Source organism: Lampetra fluviatilis, chromosome 2, assembly GCF_964198595.1.
Source record: "Lampetra fluviatilis chromosome 2, kcLamFluv1.1, whole genome shotgun sequence".
Taxonomy (NCBI): Eukaryota; Metazoa; Chordata; class Hyperoartia; order Petromyzontiformes; family Petromyzontidae; genus Lampetra; species Lampetra fluviatilis.
Window position 1 is genome coordinate 30,463,520 of NC_136276.1, and position 20,941 is coordinate 30,484,460.

Genomic DNA, 20,941 nt, shown 5'->3' on the forward strand with positions numbered 1-20,941 from the left:
CTACCATCACTGATGGAGGATAACCGTGATGCTGCTCCTGATGTTGATGTAGAGTGATGCTGCTGGTGTAGACGGATGATGGTGATGATCATGATGGCGACGAAGAAGCTGATGCCAGTGATGCTGCTGCTGTTGCTGATTAGCCAATGGGTTTGCCTCAATGTCCCGCTACCCTGACTGCACGCAACCCATTCCTATGCGGAGCTCAGACCATGACAAGACGACGCTGCGGGCAAAGATACGTGGATGGGGGAGGTGGGGGGAGAAAATTGTGGGGGGGGGGGGGGGTAGTGGGGGGGGATAAGGGGTGGGGGAAGGGATACAGAAGGTTGTAGTTTCTGCTCGAAAAACCATTCCGTTGCCATGGAAGCCGTTTCCAGGCAACGGGAGCACGGAGCACACGCACACACGCATTGCATGTGAGGCACGGGGAGGTTCGAGGTAGTGATCCGGTTTAGCGTTAGGGGTAGGGCTTGGGGTCTGGGGTCTGGTATAGGGTTATGGTGAAGAGCAGAGGTGGGGTTGTTGTCATTATTAGGGGTCGGGTTAGTGGTAGGTGTAGTGTTAGGAGTAGATATAATGGTAGGGGTAAGGTACGTTTTGAGTAGTGGTTAGGCTCATGGTTTTGGGCAGTGTTAGTGTGAGGAGTAGATATTGGGGTTTGAGTTATAAATAGGGTAAGTGTATGGGTAATGAGCAGCGGTTGGGTTCGGGTTCACGTAAGCTTTCGGGTTGGTATAAGGGTAGGGTATATGGGTTAGGGTTATATATGGTTAGGGTTAAGGGTATGAATATGAGCATCGTTAGGAGTAGGCGTCGCATGAGTAATAGGGTTAGATCAGAGGGTTCTGCCAATGGTTTGGGTGAGGGTTAGGTGTCGAGTTAGGGGTAGACATGTAGGAGTATGATTATGGGTATGGTCACGAGTCGTGTTCGGAGTATGGGTTACGCTTGGGGTAGGATGTTGGGCAGTATTTTTGGGGGATATGCACAGACCTTTTGTCAATCCACTGCTGGATGACAGCCTTGTCACGCCGTCCACGTCGTGGGAGTGATTTGACCATACTTCACCACGCTGGTCAGTGTGGGTTCGTGAAAGTGGAGGGTGGGAAGTGAGGGGGGGGGGATAGCCATGGCAGAATTGATGTGGAGAAACATTGGATTCTTATGCACTGCACTCTGATGTCCATCACGTAGCCCCGCAGCCCGATGGAAACTTGTTTGTGCATGTATAGTGGCCGCCCCACCAATTACCATATATTCTCCTGTTTAATTAGCGGCAGGGTTATGCGCAAGATTCGTGTACATGGGCTATAAATAGGGACAGGCGTATGTATGGTTAGGGTTATGGGAAATATGAATGTAGGTCGTCGGGGCTATGAATAGGGGTGCGGTATGATTGAGGGTCGGGTTATCCTCGGGCATTACCACTCCTCACCAAGATGGTATCGGTACTTTTGAGTCTAGTCACCTTAATTTGCTGCCAGCTGCTTAACTTGCCAATTCGAGGAATAGCGGAACGATAATGATGATAACTCCGAGTCTTTTATGCTGATGATAGTCACCATTTTACCAACGCAGATGATTATTTATAGGAGGATGATGAAATTGATGATGATGATGATGGCGATAATGCCGATGATTTGGGACCTTTGTCTGGGTGGCTATTGTTAACTTGACCTTAACCCCAACATAGCCCCAGTTGTATATATATATGGCCACACGGGGATGAATAAAGGAGATTGCAGAACCAAAGATGTCTTCAAGAAGATTAAGGCTCCGCGACAACCTCTACCGTCCCCTTCACCTTCCATCATCCCATCCACAGTTCGGGCAACGGCAGCCACAAGAATGAATCTCCCTCGCAATTGCAATCATGTCCGTTGGTCTCGCTTCTTCACAAACACAAAACCAATCTTGATACGCAGCCTAAATGAGAGTCATCGATTACCCGGGGATTATGGTTCCATTAAAAAAGGGTTCAATCAGAATTATATCCACACCCCCCCCCCGCCCCAAGGGCGGTCAGGACTTTACACACACACAGATACACATACACACACGTACACACACATACACACATCCACAAACAAAGATCCCCGTATTGCTTTAACAGAATGTTGGGAGAGGGCTGTTAGCGAGCACCTATGAAGGCCGGAACGGTACACGAAGGGGTGAGTGGCTAGTACCACGCCCGACCGCCTTTGTTTCCCCAGTGACGATGTTTACACACAGCACTAGGTACTCATTTGAGGCTGAGTCGATCTAGGGGAGGCCCAGGACCGGTTAAAATAATCATTACAGGTGTTGGCCGTGAGCGGGAATAGAACTCGGGCGGCCGGGTTCGCAGCGCAGCGCGTTAACCACTCCACTACCGCTCCCCACATGTATACACGCACGTGTACAGACACACACGCATGCGCGCACATTGGAACATATTATATGGTGATGCTGCTGTTGCGGTGGCAGTGCTGCACCAGCACGATTAACAATAACAACACGAAACACTCCACACATTCGTCAATAACACCGTCGCCTTAAAATTAAATGCCATGTAAATCCGCGACGTTTTGCGCAACGGGTCTTCTTGACTGCACGTAAATAGCAACATTTTAAATGTCACATTGAAAGATGCAGACGACAAATGCACACGACCACCCGTCGTTCACCTACAAAGTGGTTGTGACGTCACCGCCGCGCCTGTGCCAGGCTAGGTGCACTTTGGGGCCACGTCAAGTGTCGGAAGGCTGGCTACTGGCAGGTCACGGGACAGACCAAGGTGTTATGGGTTGACCGAGCGAGATGACTGGCAGGTGAACCAGCTCTGCTCCCTACTGTGCCAACTTGCTGCGTTTTAGTCGCCCAGCGCTCCGCTCATTGTTGTGAGCTGTTGCCGGAGGGTGACTGCCTCCAACTGCCCAGCAGCGTCCTTCACGAGCCTCCTCCATAGATGCCGATCTGGACACCGCTGGTAGCGCTCATTGGCAAGTCCACTCAGCTCCACATCATCCTGTGTACCACATTAGCACATCTCTTATCTAGCCAGTGCCACGCCCGTTTAGCCCCCTCTATCCGGCCAAACTGAAGCTGCTTGAGCAAGCGGTAGCTGGGCATGGGGGCTTACGTGACCCAGCCAACGCAGCTTCGCCTGTCACAGGAGCTTACTAATAATGGGGCTGTGTCCAGATCTTTCAGGCAACAGGGCTCTGAAACTTCCACAAGGCGTTACACGCACTCGCTGAAAAGACGTTGCTCGACCAATTTGAATTGAGACCTCAGATGGGAAACCAGAGCTGGTCATGAGCACACCACCATGCGCGTTTGCTCACTCTCCCGCACTCTCTCCACAACTGCCTCATTGCCTCGGGAGAGTAGAGGGTGAGTGGTGTGTTTGACAACATGCGCTAGCCATGCAGATGCTTTGTTGCTGAGTGGCCGCTTGCAAGGCACCGTCTCTTGGTAGCAAGCTCCAGGTCAGCAGCGGGGATTCCCAGACGTGTGCAGCAATTACCAGATGACCAGTGCACGTAACATTATCACCGTCTGCAATGTCCCACGACTGAGAACGAGGAGGCTTCCCGCAGCCTCCGCTCGGAGGTTGGGAGAGCCGTATTGCGGCGCTGCAATGATGCATGTGTGTATGTTGAATTTCTTTCGCACCGTACGTAGCCAACCGTGCTAATCGGAGGCGCGGTCTGCGTGGTGGTCGCGAGTTGCAAACTGCCGGGGATCCGAGCGCAATTTCCTTACAAGAGCATGTTTGTAGATTTGCTAAGCATTATCTGTGGAGTCTTTGGGTAGCGACATCCCTCAGTCCCAGATGACATCGTCGGGCGAGGAAGAGGTCCAAAGCGGTTGACGTCGACTGAATTCAGTCGTGAAAAGTCGTAAGCCTCCGCCTGTGGGGAGGAGCAGGAGCAGCGTTCTTGGTCAGAATCTAATCGATACATTGGCACCTAATAATAATTATCACTTTGGAAACGTGACAGGTGGTGGAAGGGGCATAAAGCCACCGCCACCGCTAGCACGTGTTCTAATCCAAAAACAAAATATGCGTCACGAATAGTCGTATTTGGTGCGACAGTTTGTTATCATCAGTAAGTAAAGAAGTAATGTCTGATTCGTTTGTTATCGCGCCCTCCTCGGAGTCAAGTCCACCGCAGCGTTTGCAATCGTGTTGCATTACTGTTCCGAATCAACAGCAGTACATCTTATGGTATTTTATTACAGTTGCAATCAGTAACCAACTGTAATTGCAGTATTACCGTAGCCGGTAATTGCCATTGTGGATTAATTAAGTGGTTGGTGCGGAGAAGAGATGGGGGGAGGACAAGATGGGGGGGGGGCTGGGGCAGACTCCTTCATATATCTCTGATGTTGTTAGCCATGCCCAGGAATCGAACTCAGGTAACCGGGTTCATAGCACCACGAGTGACGTCTCTATCGAGTGTGCAGGAGGTGCCACTGCACCGGGGTCATACGGGGCTGGAGGGGCCCAGGCTCCGGGCGCGAGGAAGGGGGAGGGGTGCATACAAATTAAACAGGGGACCCCATTTAATTCCATTGCACCAGGGACCCGTGGCAACCCCTCTACGCCACTGGTTAATAGCCAGAGTGCGACAACCACTCGCGCCACCACTCTCCACAATGCATTAATTCATCTTTGTACCTGCCGCATGAAGGACTCGTCCCAAGAGACTGACTTTCGATCTGTGTAGAGGAATCAAGGCGTGAGCGGATCAGGCGAGCGCAGATGAGGTGGTGGCGCTTCCTGCTCGCAGAACGATCTCCCTCTTTCAATTAAGTCAGGCCAGCAAATTTGGATTTCCCTTCAAAGCATTTCCATCAAAGCCATTTAAAATGCCTCGTCTGTTGCGGCATTAAAGGGTTGGGCCCTACCACTCTGGTTGGGTGGAGGGTGGCACGTCGCTGTGATGGCTGTGGCCAGGGCTCGGCAACAAAAATAACAAGAAGATGCATTTTTTTCAAAATCGGTAAAACAAACCCCCACCCCTCTAGCACTGTGGTGGTGGTGAACACGAGACGGCGGAGTCTTTCATAAAGAACGTCACGAGGCAAGTCCTTAAAGAGCCACAAGCGGCTCCGGAACCGCAGGTTGCTGACCCCTGACTGTGGGTCACACCTCCCCCACCCCCTGCCCTCGCGCCATGTAAACGTTGGTACATTCTGGTCCATAGATCAGTGGTGCCGGCCACCCACCCCCTCGTGCACCGTGCCGGCCATCATATGTTCTCGTTAACAACACTTGTCCCAAAAGTATGTTAAGGCTATGAGGGAAACCTTTGTCTTTGTGTGCATAAGTGTGCGTTTGAATTTGTACGAGTCGGTGTGTGCTTGTCCCAACAGCTGGTTAAAGGCTATACGGGGGATCTTTGTCTTTTTGTGTGGCATCGTCACCATTGTCGTCGTCGTCGTCACAGTCGTCTTCATCAACAGCAGTAGCAGCAATTTACAGAAACACGATCATCATTATCATCGTCATGATCATCGGCATCTTTGTCATCGTAATAATAAGAATAACTAGTATCATCAGCAGCATCATTCCACGCAAGCAGCAGCACCAGCAGCAGCATCATCATCACTGGCGGCATCATCATCAGCTGCAGCACCATCAGCAGTATCATCATGATTGGCAGCATCATCATCAGCTACAGCACCATTATCAGCAGTATCATTACCACTGGCAGTATTATCATCAGCTGCAGCATTATTAGCAGCAGTATCATCATCACTGACAGTATCATCGTAAGCAAGAACAGCACCAGCAGCAGTATCATCACTGGCAGCATCATCAGCTGCAGCGCCATCAGCAGCAGCATCATCATCAGCTGCAGCGCCATCAGCAACAGCAGCAGTATCATCACTGGCAGCATCATCAGCTGCAGCGCCACCAGCAGCAGCATCATCACTAGCAGCATCATCAGCTGCAGCAGCAGTATCGTCACTAGCAGCATCATCAGCTGCAGCGCCACCATCAGCAGCAGTATCATCACTAGCAGCATCATCAGCTGCAGCAGCAGTATCGTCACTAGCAGCATCATCAGCTGCAGCGCCACTATCAGCAGCAGCATCTTCATTAGAAGCATCATCAGCTGCAGAGCCATCAGCAGCAGCATCATCACTAGCAGCATCATCAGCTGCAGCGCCAGCAGCAGCAGTATCATCACTAGCAGCAGCAGTATCATCACTAGCAGCATCATCAGCATCACCGCAATTGCTCAGCGCTGTTCCGCCAGCCTGGTCACGTGTTCATTGTGATGGAGAGGAGTCCGGTTGCCATAGTTACTCGTCTCCAAGCTCAGCGTGCTGACGTCAGCGCAATTAGAGTCCAATTATGTATGCGTGTTTGACATCATTGCCGTTATTGTTTCTAGACATTTGTCAAGATTAGTTTTTATTTCTTTATTTCGTTCGGAAATCATGCACGTGCCGTTTATTTTATAATCGCAGTCTCAGATTTGGCCAACTCTCTGTGCTCGGATAAATGTTGTGTATACCCTAATAATGTATGTAGGATGGACAACAATAGGGAAATGATCCGTCTGTTGTTCGGAAGAATGGAAGGAAGCAGAAAGAGAGGAATACCTAACAAAGCAGTGGCTTGACGACGACACGAGAGCTTGGTGCCAGAAAGACGTGGCACTATGTGAGCATGCTGGCACAACATTCAGGAACGTTGAAACAAATGACGATATGTACGGGCTATCTGCCCATGAATCGTGATGATGATGGTATACTTTGTTTTTTTTCTTATATCCCGGAAAATATAAATGTTAACTTAATTTTAGGTGGGGGGGGGGGCGAGTGCCTGGCTCCTTGCCCAGCCGCTGAACACAACCCTTAATGGGGCCCAGGCTTGCCCAGTGACACCGAGGAGTGGTTTTACTCTCAGCTGAATGAGCCTGAAGAGGCAATCCTAAAATAAACCCAGCGATTTTGCGGCATCTCTCAGCGGTGCGCCTCTGCATTAGAGCACGGCAATTACGAAACCTCATCAGAGGACAATCCACCCAGTGGACAGGGATTAAACCCAGGTGGGCTGCAGTGTTGCTTCGGTTGCTGTAACTCAGCCATTATGAACCCCACCCCGCCTCCCACCACCACCACCACCACTCTTCCCCCCACCACCACCCCTCCTCCCCCCACCAACAACTCTTCCCCCCCCCACCACCAATCTTCCCCCCACCACCACTCCTCCTCCCCCCACCACCACTCTTCCCCCCACCACCACTCTTCCCCCCACCACCACTCTTCCCCCCACCACCACTCCTCCCCCCCACCACCACTCTTCCCCCCACCACCACCACTCTTCCCCCCACCACCACTCCTCTCACCACTCCCCCCACCACCACCACCACTCCTCCTCCCCCCACCACCACCACCACTCCTCCCCCCACCACCACCTTCCGTATAGGCGGCAGACTCTGTCCCATGCAGGGCTTAAACTCAGGATGTCATTGGTACAAATTCAATGGCTTTGATGACACGGCCATTATGAACTCCACAGCCCCCCCCCCCCCGTTATGACTTAATGCCCCCGCATTTGCTGCCCACTTGGGTGGGGCAGTGATCCCAATCCCCCCACCCCCTCAATGGGGTCGCTGTTGCGTCGAGCTCGGGTTGCTGTTTGTGGAGTTTCTATTCCCCCCGCCACCCTCCGTTTAGCGATCGGCGTATTGTAGCGGGGCTTCGCGAGTGAGTTGCAATTAAAAAAACGCCTTTAAAAATGACGTTGCACGAAAATAAACAACAAAAAATACAAAGAGTGAAATAAGAATAACATGTGAAGGTAAACTAAGTTTAACACGTAGGCCTTCGCGGTTAGATCACGATCTAACCCAAAAAAAACCTGTATTATAGAAGGTAAAATAACTACAAAAAAATAATTAGAGTGCGGGTCATCGTCCTCTCTCGGCAGTGAGACACGACTGATATTCTCCACTCCATCAATGTGCCTCGGGCCCTTGAACAGTCTTGATATCACTTTTTATTCATATCTTAGTTGTATCTCCCCCCCCGCCCCCCATAGAGACAGGCAGAGAACTGGGCCAGTCCTTCGTCAGTCGGTGTGACAGCAACACGAGCAACGGGAAACGTTCGACACGCGAATCGGGCCAATTAGTTGCACAGCAACGGGGATGAGATCGAGCCTGCTTTCAAATGGGACTTTATTAGGCTACAAATCACCCATCAATCATCACCCCCCCCCACCACCAATTCTTCGCCTCCCATCTCAGTTGGAAATCACGGTATTATTAGAAACAGCCCTTGATTAACGCGGGGATAGTTTAATTAATAATGGTCCTTTATTAACCCACGAAAGGTGTCACTGAGTCTCAACGCTGTTGTTAGCAGGTAAGGCCCGCTGAGCTATGTAGATATTTTTCAGAAGCGAACTGGGAAAAATGATAGCTCAACGAAGTGGCTTATCACGTGGACATTTATAGCAGTCAAATACTCTAAAACGCACGTTGCTTCTAAATGTGGAGGGAAAAATCGGACGCCCCGGAGAAAAATCCACGCGACCACGGGGAGAGAGACACGCAAACTCCAAATAAACAGCAGCAGGCGTCAAGGTCGGGATCGAACCCACGACCTCCTCCATACCAGGCGAGGGAGATAACATCTCGACCACCGAAATGGGGTTCCTTTACATGTTTTTCTATGCGCACACGTGAGTCTGTGTGTGTCTATGTGTGTATGTTCAGACTACACATAGACACACACGTACCCGATGCGGTGTGAAAACATACAAAGGCGGCCGGGCGTGGTGCCGGCCACCCACCCCCTCGTGCACCGTGCCGGCCATCATAGGTTCTCGTTAACAACACTTGTCCCAAAAGTCTGTTAAGGCTATGATGGCTACGAGGGAAACCTTTGTCTTTGTGTGCATGAGTGTGTGTATGTATTTGTACAAGTCGGTGTGTGCTTGTCCCAACAGTCGGTTAAAGGCTATACGGGGGATCTTTGTCTCTTTGTGTGTGTGTGTGAAGTCAAAGTCAAAGTGTTCCAAGGCTCAAACGAGTGCGGAGACACTTTGAAGCTTGGTGACGAGTGAAGGTGGCGTAGGTGGCGATGGCGATTATGGCAGTGACAGGCACGGGAGGCAGTGGTGATGACGAGCGATGGCGAGGGATGGTCGTGATGGATACCAGTGATGATGATGATGAGAGTAAGGCTGCTGCCATTGCTGGTGATGATGAAGCTGCTGCTAATGATGACAATGCCAATGTCGCTGCTGCTATTGATGATTATGATAATGCTGACGCTGCTCACGATGAATGAGAAAGTTCCGCAGCGAAGTAAGATGATACCGCTGCTGTTGATGCCGATGAGCGAGGGAGGGTGTGAGCTGGGGACCCGAGTGTGGTGATGGAGGGGGCTGCTGTTGCTAAGACACCAGGCACGTTACCGTAACGAACCGGCGTTGTCATGGAAATGAGCCCGAGCAACGCACATGGAGCCGCGATCTGTCCCGACAGTGACTGCTTCAGGGCACAGAGGCTCACGTGTTTATACTGATGACGACTAATCCAGTAAACATTCAACGTTGGAAAAACGTTGGCAGGCGATTGAAACAGTTGCGGCAACGTTGCCCCAACGTTTGTCCAACGTTCAATATTTACTTGGCAAAGAGGGAACACAGACAAATTGAACATGCCAACTCGTTACTAGTACAGCACACCAGATTTGTGGATTAATCCTCCTGTTTCTAGCTGTCGCCTGATGATGCTAGTTGTTATCACTGGCTAAAACGTCGTACTCAGAATGCAAATGTTGTGGTGGGTTTACTCTCCAACACACCGGTGTGCTGACCTAGTAATGGAGTGGCATGTTCTGTTTACGTGACAAACCGTACTAATTGGCTGTGTCGGGTGGTGACGGGTTTAACGACACAAGTATACTTCCTCGATCGAACCCAAAACACCTTTATTATGGATATTGGTTCGCGAAAGCCTCCTACGTGTTAAACTAAAAAATGCTGTTCGCAAACACCCATGAAGGCCGGCACGACGGACGTGGTTTGTTCAGCACCACGCCCGACCGTCTTTGTCTCTCCAGGACTGACACTTACCCACCGCACCAGGTACTCATTTACACCTGATTACAACTAGGGGACTGCCTTTTACACACGAGCTAACCACTACGCTACCGCTCCCCTGTAATGTACTGTACTTGTATCCACCCGCACATGCACTCATGCACGGACGCATACAGGCGAGCGAGATATTTATTCCGATTAGCACGGTTGGCTACGTACGGTGCGAAAGAAGTTCAACATATATCCATACATGCAAGTGAACTGGTGAAGTTGGGAGAAGTGATGATAGCGAAGGATGCAATTGTGGAGGTGATGATGTGGGGAGTTTTAAGTTTGGGAGCTGACGGTGATGGGCCCAGTGACGTTAGCGGATGTGATGATGGAGGTGTTGATTTCTGTAGGATGCGATTGATGGGGGAATTTATAGGAGGTGACTACGGGGAGGGGGTGATTTTGGGCCCGAGTTATTTATGGAAAAACTTGATTTGAAGCTTTCGTGACTGCAGGAATTACTCTTTGGTTCTTTCGGTAAAGTCATGTAGAAAGAAAATACATTAAATAATAGAATACGACGTTTCGATTGCAACACAAGCAATCGTCATCAGGTAGAAAACAACATAGACATATTGTGTCTCTCTCTCTGTCTCTGTGTTGTCTCTCTCTGCTTGTCTGTCTGTGTGTCCCCGTGTCTGTGTTTTGTCTCTCTCTCTCAAATTCAGCAATCTTTGGAAGAACGTAATCAACCAGGTAAGGTGCTGACTCTTGTATTAGCCGACTCTCTGTGTTGGATTGCATTGTATTTCAAAGTTCACTAGGTTTGTTTTCTACCTCATTACGATTGCTTGTGTTGCAATCGAAACGTCGTATTCTATTATTTATGTTATTTTCTTTCTACATGACTTTACCGAAAGAACCAAAGAGTACTCACGATTGTGACGATGAGGGATGTTGGTGGTGATGAGGAAGCTGGTGGTGATGAACGAGGTGCTGATGATGACGGAGGAGGTGGTGATGATAATGAGTGGCTGGTGGTGATAATGGAGGAGGTGGTGGTGGTGATAATGGCGCTGGTGGTGATGATCAATGTGGTGATCGGAGCGCGTCGATCCCAAGGGGTCAGGTTGTCACGTCGCATCACTCGCTGTCACCGAGTGTTCCAGTGACACGGGCTCAAGGGAACGGTTTTGATATTTGTGATGGGAGGTGTCGGTGGGAGGAAGGGGGCACGTGTGTGGGGGGGGGGGTAGTAGCCACGGGGGCTTATGTCCAGTTGCGGAGGGGGGGGTGAAATGAAGGATGTAAAGTAAGAGGGCATATAACAGTGTTCTACTTTTCAGGAGTGGGGGGGGGGGCACTTTCGCCCATAAGACTTCACCAGTGCGAGGGCTGCCACACATTTGAAACCATTGGAGGTTTTACAGTACGATCGGGGTGTTTTCACATATGTTGTGTATTGTCGGGTGCCGCGCGTCAAGGGCCGCATCAAAGGCCATCAGTGACCGCGGGCCTTGCAATGAAGAACACTGGCTGAGAACATACCCTCCCTACCCCATGTCCGCACCTCCGATTAGCACGGTTGGCTACGTACGGTGTGAAAGTAGTTCAACATACATGCATGTGCATGCCAAACACCTCTAATTCGTTATGTTTCCACTGTTCGTCGTAGTGGTTAGGCTTGTAAGGTTTGTTTGCTGTTTATTCACTCTGTGTGTGTGTCTATATGATCAATATCAGTTGGCGTATGCATGCGTATATAGTATGCATGTGTGTGTGTGTGCATTACAGTATTGTATTGGGAGTACGTGTATGTACTGTGCAACAGCAATCCTTGCCCCCTGCAAAACTAAACTTGGCAAGACCCTCCAGACCATGAGTCAATTCGACTCTGAGGTTTTCCTGAGTAAACAGGCGTAATACAGCGATACCCCGCTTTACGTCGGGGATGCGTTCCTGAAAAGTCGCGACGACGAATATCGAAACGACGTAAATCAAATCGATTTACAGGGTAGTAAGGTGGAGGCGACGGCTGAGAGGCTAGAAAAAGACGGACGATGCTGCTGCTGTCAGCTACGTGAGCGTGGGGGTTGAGGCGACGCAATTCAGGCGGCGGTGTTATTAACGTGACGACGCACTTGCGAAACGACGTGAAAAGGGGGAAGACGTCAATCAAGGCATTACTGTAATACGGAATTACAATTAAAGCATGCGTCAGTTATGTGAATTTGTGGGGGACGGCGACCCAAGTTCGATTCCAACTCACGGCCAACACCAGTGACGATAGTCTGAATCGGTCCTGGGTCTCCTCTAGGTCGACTCAGTCTCGTATGAGTACCTGGTGCAGTGTATAAACATCCCATCTGGGGAGACAAAGGCGGTCGGTCGTGGTGCTGGCAACCCACCCCCTCGTGTACCGTGCTGGCCTTCATAGATGCTCGCTAACAGCACTTGCCCCAAATGTCCGTTAAGGCTATACAGGGAATCTTTGTCTTATATACGACTAGAGATCATGGAGCTTTACACCTGCTATTATACACATATATCATGCGCTTAACAAAATCAATATTGATCGATGAATCGATCCATAACATTCAAACCCTCGTGCGTACGAGTGTGCGTGTCAATCAAAACAAGTCACAGTCCACTGGCTACCTACTGCTAGACGAAGGCCTTCCTCTGCCATGTTGGGATCGTATGACCATACTTCACCACGCTGGTCATCACGCGTTGGTGAGATGTTCAGGAACTCATTCATATGTCACATTGTCCGGAATCTAACTCGGCTGCCCCTGGCATTATCGCGCAGTGCACTAACCACTGCGTCACCCCGCTCAAGTTATACCATTTAACCAGGTGAAAACTCAAGAGACCAGGATAGATAGCCTCATGTAGCAAAATTACAAATTCAAAGTAAAGTACAAGCGAAAATAAATCATAGCGAAAACAAACTCCATCCCCAATGTGTGTATCAGATCGTATTGCACGTTGCCTCTTGTAGGACACGAAACCTAACAGGGGCGGTTAAATTTCGATTTAAAGCTTTCGTGACTGCAGGGATTCATCTTCTTGGTTCTTTCGGTAAAGTCACGTAGAAGGGAAGTAATAAAATAATAAAACATAATAAAATAATTCTCACGACGTTTCGGCCACAACGCAAGCAGCCGTCCTCAGGTGAAGAACAGGTCTGTCGGAGGACGGCTGCTTGCGTTGTTGCCGAAACGTCGTGAGAATTATTTTATTTTTATTATTTTATTACTTCCCTTCTACGTGACTTTACCGAAAGAACCAAGAAGACTAACAGGGGCGCTTCACGGCCAAGCCTCATTGTGATGCGGTGGGTTTCATTGGCTGCGATTACAATGACCGGTGGCCCTCTCTTCATTAACAGTTGCAGTGCCGGATGATCCTAGTAGCAAAAGTAGCTACCATATGCTACGGGCCCCGCACTTTCAAGGGCCCCGGCGCTAAATGCTTTCAAGCTATCATTTCCGGTTCAGTGATTCTGCACTTGTTCTGTCACTATAGTACTATACTGCCTTCAACTTTTATAAACGACTGGGTGTTTAAGGTTAGCGATTTGTCGTATTATCTGGCTGTATAGAAAATGAAAAAATACAATTACTTTACTATGCAAGTAAAAACTGTGTTTTAATATGTATGTGTTTTTATTTTATTTAGGGCCCCTCTATAACACTAGCTTTTTTGCCCGTCCAAGGACGGGTGTATATTGCAGTAAATCTGAAATATTCAATCGAAAAATTGTTCAGCTCATGATTTTTAATGAGGGGGGTTGCCCCATGTGGAGTGACGTCACCCGCTAATGGTTATTGGGGAGGGGTGCGGCATGTGGAGTGCGCGACCTTCTTGTGCGTTCGTGTAAATTTCCACACGGGCATGAATTTTAATGAAGGGGGGCTATTTTGCAGTGACGTCACGCACGGATGTAGCACTGTGCTGCGTATATTTATTTTTACCGTCACTTTCTGTAAAGAAACGCCATATTTGAAGCGACTTTGGGTATTCAATTTATACTGGTAGGAACCACCTGGTTCCACCAGCTCACAGGGGATTATTGTGTCTGTCCGTCCATCCGTCGTGCATCCAAAAATGGGAGGGGTGGGGCTGGGTGGAGAGGGGAGGGTGGGGAGGGGCTGGGTGGGGAGGGGCTGGTCACCCCGTGGTGCCCTTATAAAACTCAACGTTTAACCTACTCACGCCGGCTTGTGCCCGCCCTCACAGTCGGCCATATTTGCGGAATACACCACGCCGCCGTTGACCCTGGCCATTGACCGAGCAACCCTACCAGCTCCCTCCGCAGGAATATGTTTAATTTAGCTCGACCTTCCTCTGCGTTTGTGTAAAAATCCACCCACTCATGAATATTAATGAGGGGGGGGTGGGCCTCATGTAGAGTGACAGGCATTTATGGGTGATTATAGCAGGTATTATGCTCCAGGACCCGCACATGCTAAATTCGGCACTGAACAGTTCTCTGCGAGAGCGATGTGGGCCGTGATCCCGCGTGGCTTGGTTAAGATTTCGCGTCCTCAAGTCGCCCTCTAGCGTTCGAAATGACCGCTGCTACTCGTGGCAATGAGACGCGGCGTGTGTGGAATAGGGAGCGGTGGTGCAGTGATTAGCGCACTGCGCCACGAACCTGGGGCACCGGAGTTCGATTCCCGCTCACCCTACCAACAAATAACAGCGGCGAATATTTAAACCGGTCCTGGCCCTCTCCTAGGTTGACTCAACCTTAAATTAGTATTTGGTGCGGTGTTATAAAACATCAGCTCTGGCGTGACGTTGGTCATCCACCACCCCTCGTGTGCCGTGCTGGCCTTAATAGGTGCTCACAAACAGCAATTGCCCCCAACAGTCGGTCAAATGCTTTAAGCGGGGTCTTTGTTAAGTTTGTATCGGTCCTCACATCTTCCTACCAATCATATGTCTGTGAACTCTTCATCAAATCTGTCCACCTCCCGCGCCTATCTCCTCTAGATATATCTCCATATGTCTATGCGTGTATCTGTTCACATATTGATATATTCACGTGTAATGTCTATTGATGTCTGTATTTTTAAATCCGTTCATTTGTCTTCGTGATCATGTCTATATTCCCATATCCATCTGCTCACGTCTGTTCATATATCTATCTGTTCATCCACCTCGTTATCTAGCTATCCACTCTTCATGGAATCTCTTTACCTTATCTATAACCACTCCCATCTCTAATATCTCACACCACATCACCTCGCACCGTCTCTGTGTCTCTGCCTCCGATTAGCACGGTTGGCTATGTACGGCGCGAAAGAAGTTCAACATGCATACCTCCCACCTCCTCAATTGTCCCCCGACTCCAACGTCATCAGCCCATCATTAACCACTTCCCTCCCTCCCGCAGGTCCTGGCCATCATCTCAATCCTCTTCATCATCCTGTCCACGGTGGCTCTGTCTCTCAACACCCTGCCGGAGCTGCAACACATCGACGAGTACAAACAGGCCACGGACAACCCCAACCTCGCGCACGTGGAGGCCGTCTGCATCGCCTGGTTCACCACCGAGTACCTCCTGCGCTTCGCCTCCTCGCCCAACAAGTGGAAGTTCTTCAAGGGCCCTCTGAACGTCATCGACCTGCTCGCCATCCTGCCCTACTACATCACCATCTTCCTCACCGAGTCCAACAAGAGCGTCCTGCAGTTCCAGAACGTCCGCCGCGTCGTCCAGATCTTCCGCATCATGAGGATCTTGCGCATCCTCAAGCTGGCCCGCCACTCCACGGGCCTCCAGTCGCTGGGCTTCACACTCAAGCGCAGCTACAACGAACTCGGCCTGCTCATCCTCTTCCTCGCCATGGGCATCATGATCTTCTCCAGCCTCGTCTTTTTCGCCGAGAAGGACGAGGACGGCACCAAGTTCCGCAGCATCCCCGCATCCTTCTGGTGGGCCACCATCACCATGACCACGGTGGGCTACGGCGACATCTACCCCAAGACGCTGCTCGGCAAGATCGTGGGCGGCCTGTGCTGCATCGCGGGCGTGCTCGTCATCGCGCTGCCCATCCCCATCATCGTAAACAACTTCAGCGAGTTCTACAAGGAGCAGAAGCGACAGGAGAAGGCGGTGAAGCGGCGCGAGGCTCTCGACAGGGCCAAGAGGAACGGAAGCATCGTCTCCATGAACATCAGGGACGCGTTCGCCCGCAGTCTGGAGGCAACGACGGCATCGAACGCATTGGCGTCGGCGACGGCAGTGGAGGAGGAGGACGGGGACAGCGGGAAGCTGTTGCCCGACACGGAGAGGATTTCACCCACCGGGGAGAGTGAGCGGGTGAACCACATCCCGTTGCAGGGGTTTGCACCTTCGTCGTCGTCGTCATCGGCCAGAGATGGAGGCCATGCAGCCGAGGGGAACGCGCAAGGTCGGAGCGTCGTCGAGGTCGGTGGTGGTGCGTCGTCGGGTAGCGCCGTCGCCATCACCGCGGCCTTCAACAACGCCACTTGCACCACCACAAACATCACCACCACGACCGCCGGCAGCAGCAGCGTAAAGGCGCCCGAGCACCTGAACGCGCGGAGGCTTGAGAAGATGTACAGTGACCTGGTGTCGACGACGCCGAGGGTGGCGCTCATGCCACTGCCGACGGAGCCGTGGTCCGAACAGGGAGCGGGCGTCAACCCGAGGCCCCGTGCCCTTGCTCCTCCGTCCAGAAGAGACCCCAAGGTGAGCGACATGCGAAGCCTCTCGAGTGCCGACAGCTTCGTGAGCTGCGTCACGGACTTCGCCGACAGCAACGGCGGAGGACACGGCAGTGGAGCCGCATCGACCTTCAGGGTCGGGTCAGAGGGAGACCTCCTCCTCCTGGACCTCGCAGGGCTCCAGGGGCCGGCGGGGACCCAAGGGGTGCGTGTGGCCGTGGGGCAAAATATGCTCGGAAAAGGTGTCAAGGAGGTGGCATCCATGGGGAATGCGTTGCTCTGCCAAGATTCACCATCGGCTCTGTCGCCTTTTCTGTCCTCGGCAACGTCTTCGTCCTCATCATCGACATCATCAACTTCATCTTGCTCGTCGACATCATCGCTCGTCCAAACCAAGGAGCATCATCATCATCAGCATCATCATCAGCAGCAGCAGCAGACGGCTAGTGTGAGTTGGGTCACAGACTCAGAGAGCGAAGGCACGATGGAAAGGGGACATCAGCATCATCGCCAACATCATTATCGTCATCCTCTTCATAATCAGCAGCAGCAGCAACAGCAGGAACTTAGGCAGCGGCCAAAGTTGACTTCGCAGGCGAGCGTAGGTTGGTCTGCTATGGATACAAGCATGATAGAACACGAGCACATTAACCAACATCAGCAGCAGCAGCATCACCACGAACCGAACAACCCACACCACCAACACCAATTACACCACCGCCAACAACCGCGCCTCTCTCGTCAGCCCTCGTCACAATGTTTGGGGAACGTGCAAAATTGCGCCCGAACCGGGTTCCTGTGCGCGCACATTCGCGCTCCGCTGGCAGACGGGGAAGACTTGAGCGACGAGACGAGGATGTGATGATGATGGTCGTGGTGATGATAATTGTGGTGGTGGCGGTGATTATGATAATGGTGGCAGTGGTATAATTATGTTATGGTAATCATCACCTCAGCCACAAACCTGCTCCCAATTCTACAATTGACATATCATCCGTTCACGGCATGTCACATGATGAGAGGAAGAAAGCCAACGGCTCTCACCTTGTAGAGAGACGCACGCCTAAGATGCGTAGCCGTGTTTTCCGACACGAATTTTGGTGACGAAATATAACAAAAATAAATAAATAAGATCTACGCTTGCGACCGCCACCATAAGCGCTGCTGCGAATGTCACTGCACACCTTCGATTAGCACGGTTGGCCAGGTACGGCGAGAAAGAAGGTTCAACATACTGTACCGTGCATACACTGCGGTGACCTGAATATTTATCCAAACACGATGTCTCCTTCCCGTAAGCGAATAGTAAAACAAAACAGCAATTCCAGCACGCCTCGCATGCCACGATGCCATCGCCATTCTGGAGCGTAGTGACGATGTGTTGTTGTTACACTACACACATTCCTTTCCATTGCCACCAGCTCCAAGAAGAAGTGGATGCTGGTAGAGTTCGTGGACCGTTTGCAAGGGGCGTGAAGGCGACTCTTATATACCAGCGCCTAACTGCCATGTTCCGTTCCGCGATGACGTAACCGCGGTGGGGGGGGGGCACTGCCGCGATATTGAGTGGATATCCAATGGCTCTCCCCGCTTGTCATGCGGTGAGATTTCACGATTATTTTTTTTTTGGAGTGGGGGGGGGGAACGGGGATTCAAGAATTATTGGGGTGTTTTTTTGTCTTTCCCCGTAGCCATTGTGGTGAATATAGCTCTTCTCGTGGCCGCACAGTTATACGTTATCCAATTGAACCTTATGGCGGGACCCCGGGGTCCCGAATACACGGAAGTCAAACTCGTAATTAATGTATTTACTTTTGGCGACTCCGTCCCACCCGCGCACATAAACGCCGCAACCCACCTGGCGCGAATCATTCTGTTGTCATGTCATGTCCAAGCGCATAGAGGACGAATGCGCAGAAGAAACAAAACTTTGATTAGCGCATCGTGTAGAGCTCGTCGAGAGGAATCGATTGCGTATCGTTCGCCTTCAGCAGACATAAAATGACGTCGCAATGCAGTTTATGCGAGAGCTTATGGGACTCCGGGGTTCCGCCATAAGGTTCATTTGCACATACTTCATAGACACCATCGAAACAAAAGCATCGAGTGTCATCTCAAGCATGCATCGTGAGAGTGGAGATTAAACAATTCGATGCGTTGTCACGCGCCTCTACAAACCATCGTATGAGGCAACAGCTGTTCACCTTTTGCGCTGAAAGCGAACTGAAGCGTATTTTTTTTAAAGAATGATCTTTGATGGGGGGGGGGGGGTGAGCTAAATAATCTTAACCATCCGTAGAGCATCATCAGCAAACCTGGGTGAAGACTGTTTTGGTGTTTCAGAATCTTGATCACAGCAGCGTGTACAGGATATCATGTTAGGAGGATAAGGCACTTGCAATTCAGAGGTCAGCGGTTCGATTCAATCTCCCGCTACGCCAGTTGAAACAATGGGTACGGTCGTTTAAATCCCACCGCCCCTCTTACAGTTCGTCGATCGGGGGAGGGGAGTCGCACGTGGTGGGGTCAAGTGTGGGTTACCGCCACCTCTTCCAAGACGTCCGGGACATCTGGCCAGCGTGGAAGAGTAGGCCAAATACTCTCGAGTTGAGGTCCTCGATCTGTGGCTCCCTCTGTTGGGAGGCCCTTCCTCTGGCAGTGGCGTGAGCGAGTCATTGCAGGGCTGCGCCTCTAGCTGTTTTTTGTTTGTTTCGTTTAACCGAGCGGCCACGTGCGCGGCCCGACTGTTGGGGGTTGAGACGTGATGAGATGTTGGCGTTCTCCCGTGGATCTTGTGATTTGTGGTGTGTATGTTACGTGCACAAGTGATTCCTCGTTTAACGCGGTCGATGCGTTCCTGAAATAGTGCCGCGCCAAGCGAAAAACAATTTCCCCCCACGAATAGTGTAACGATGAAGTTTGGCGAGTTACGATCCGCTACGCATACCACGCAGTAAGATGACGGGACAAACAAGTGAGGGTACGCCGTCGCGTCACTGTATCATTCCGCGTGCCGTACCGCTCAGCTCGAGAAAGTAGTTCATCATCGACCGTTTAGAAACCGCGTTATAACGGGCGCGTTCCGCAAAAAGTGCTCCCTAGTTGAAGAACCGCGTTATAGCGTTATAGTGTGAACACGCGTGGAGTAGGGACTTGCCGTATGTGTTTGCGCGTACATGTCTTCATTTTGTTTATGTGTACAGTGTGTGTATGTTTGCGTGTTCATGTAGACTTGTGTCATTTGTATGCACGTATTTAATGTGCGTGTGTGGGTTTTTAAAGTGTTTGTACGTGTGTGTGTACGCGCACGCGCGCGTCGGAAGCAGTAGCATAGTGGTTGGCGGACCGCGCTACAAACTCGGCGACCCTAGTTAGATTTTCGCTAAACGGCCAACATCAAGTGATGATTATATGAACCGGGCCTGGGTCTCTCCTCTCCCCTGCCTAGATCGACTCAGCCTTAAATTAGTACTGGGGAGACAAAGGTGGCGGAGTGTGGTGCTGGACACCTCCATCCCCTCGTGTGCCGTTCCGGCCTTAAGCAGTGCTCGCTAACAGCACCTGTCCCAATAGCCTGTTAAAGACGACGAGGAATCTTTGTCTTTGTGCGTGTGGATATTTGTAATGTGTGTGTGTCGACTTTCGTCATTTATGTGTGTATGTATTTGGGTGTGCATGTGGATTTTAGCCATTTGTTTGGGTGTATATATGTTTGTGTGTCATTTTGTGATTTGTGTTGTCATGTAAACTGTGTGTGCGTGTACTTGACATCATGTGTGTACGAGTGTGTGTCAACGTGCTTATGAATGTGAAACTTGTCTATGGAATATAGCAACGTGTGGAGCGGTGGCGCAGTGGTTAGCGCACTGCTTGATCTATTAAACCCCAAGACACGAGTTAGATTCTTGACCACGGCTAACATCAGTTTGCAAGTGATATATATGTGCGCCTCCCCTAAATCAACTCAGCATTAAATGAGTACCTGCTGCGATGTAAATACGTCAGCACTGGGGGAGACAAAGGCAGCCGGGCGTGGGACTGACCACACCACCACCACGTGGACCGTTTCGACCTCAGCACGTGGGTCGCCAACAGCACTCTGTATGCATGCGTAACGACCCCGGACTCGAGCTGGAGAGGTTTCTTTTTTTGCACGTAATGTAGCTTAGGACCACGTCGTCATGA

At 50.8% G+C, this 20,941-nt stretch overlaps 1 protein-coding gene across 3 annotated transcripts in view; it reads left to right on the forward strand.

Moving 5' to 3' along the window:
• Positions 1–20,587, forward strand: part of LOC144945344 (potassium voltage-gated channel subfamily B member 1-like) — a 32,311-nt gene extending 11,724 nt beyond the window's left edge. For all 3 annotated transcript variants that reach the window (XM_078873809.1, XM_078873826.1, XM_078873817.1), the window contains exon 4: positions 15,462–20,587. In XM_078873809.1, the coding sequence (XP_078729935.1) occupies positions 15,462–17,618 (2,157 nt within the window). In that variant the 3' untranslated portion in view covers positions 17,619–20,587. The remainder of the gene's footprint in view (positions 1–15,461) is intronic.
• The last annotated feature ends 354 nt before the right edge of the window (positions 20,588–20,941 follow it).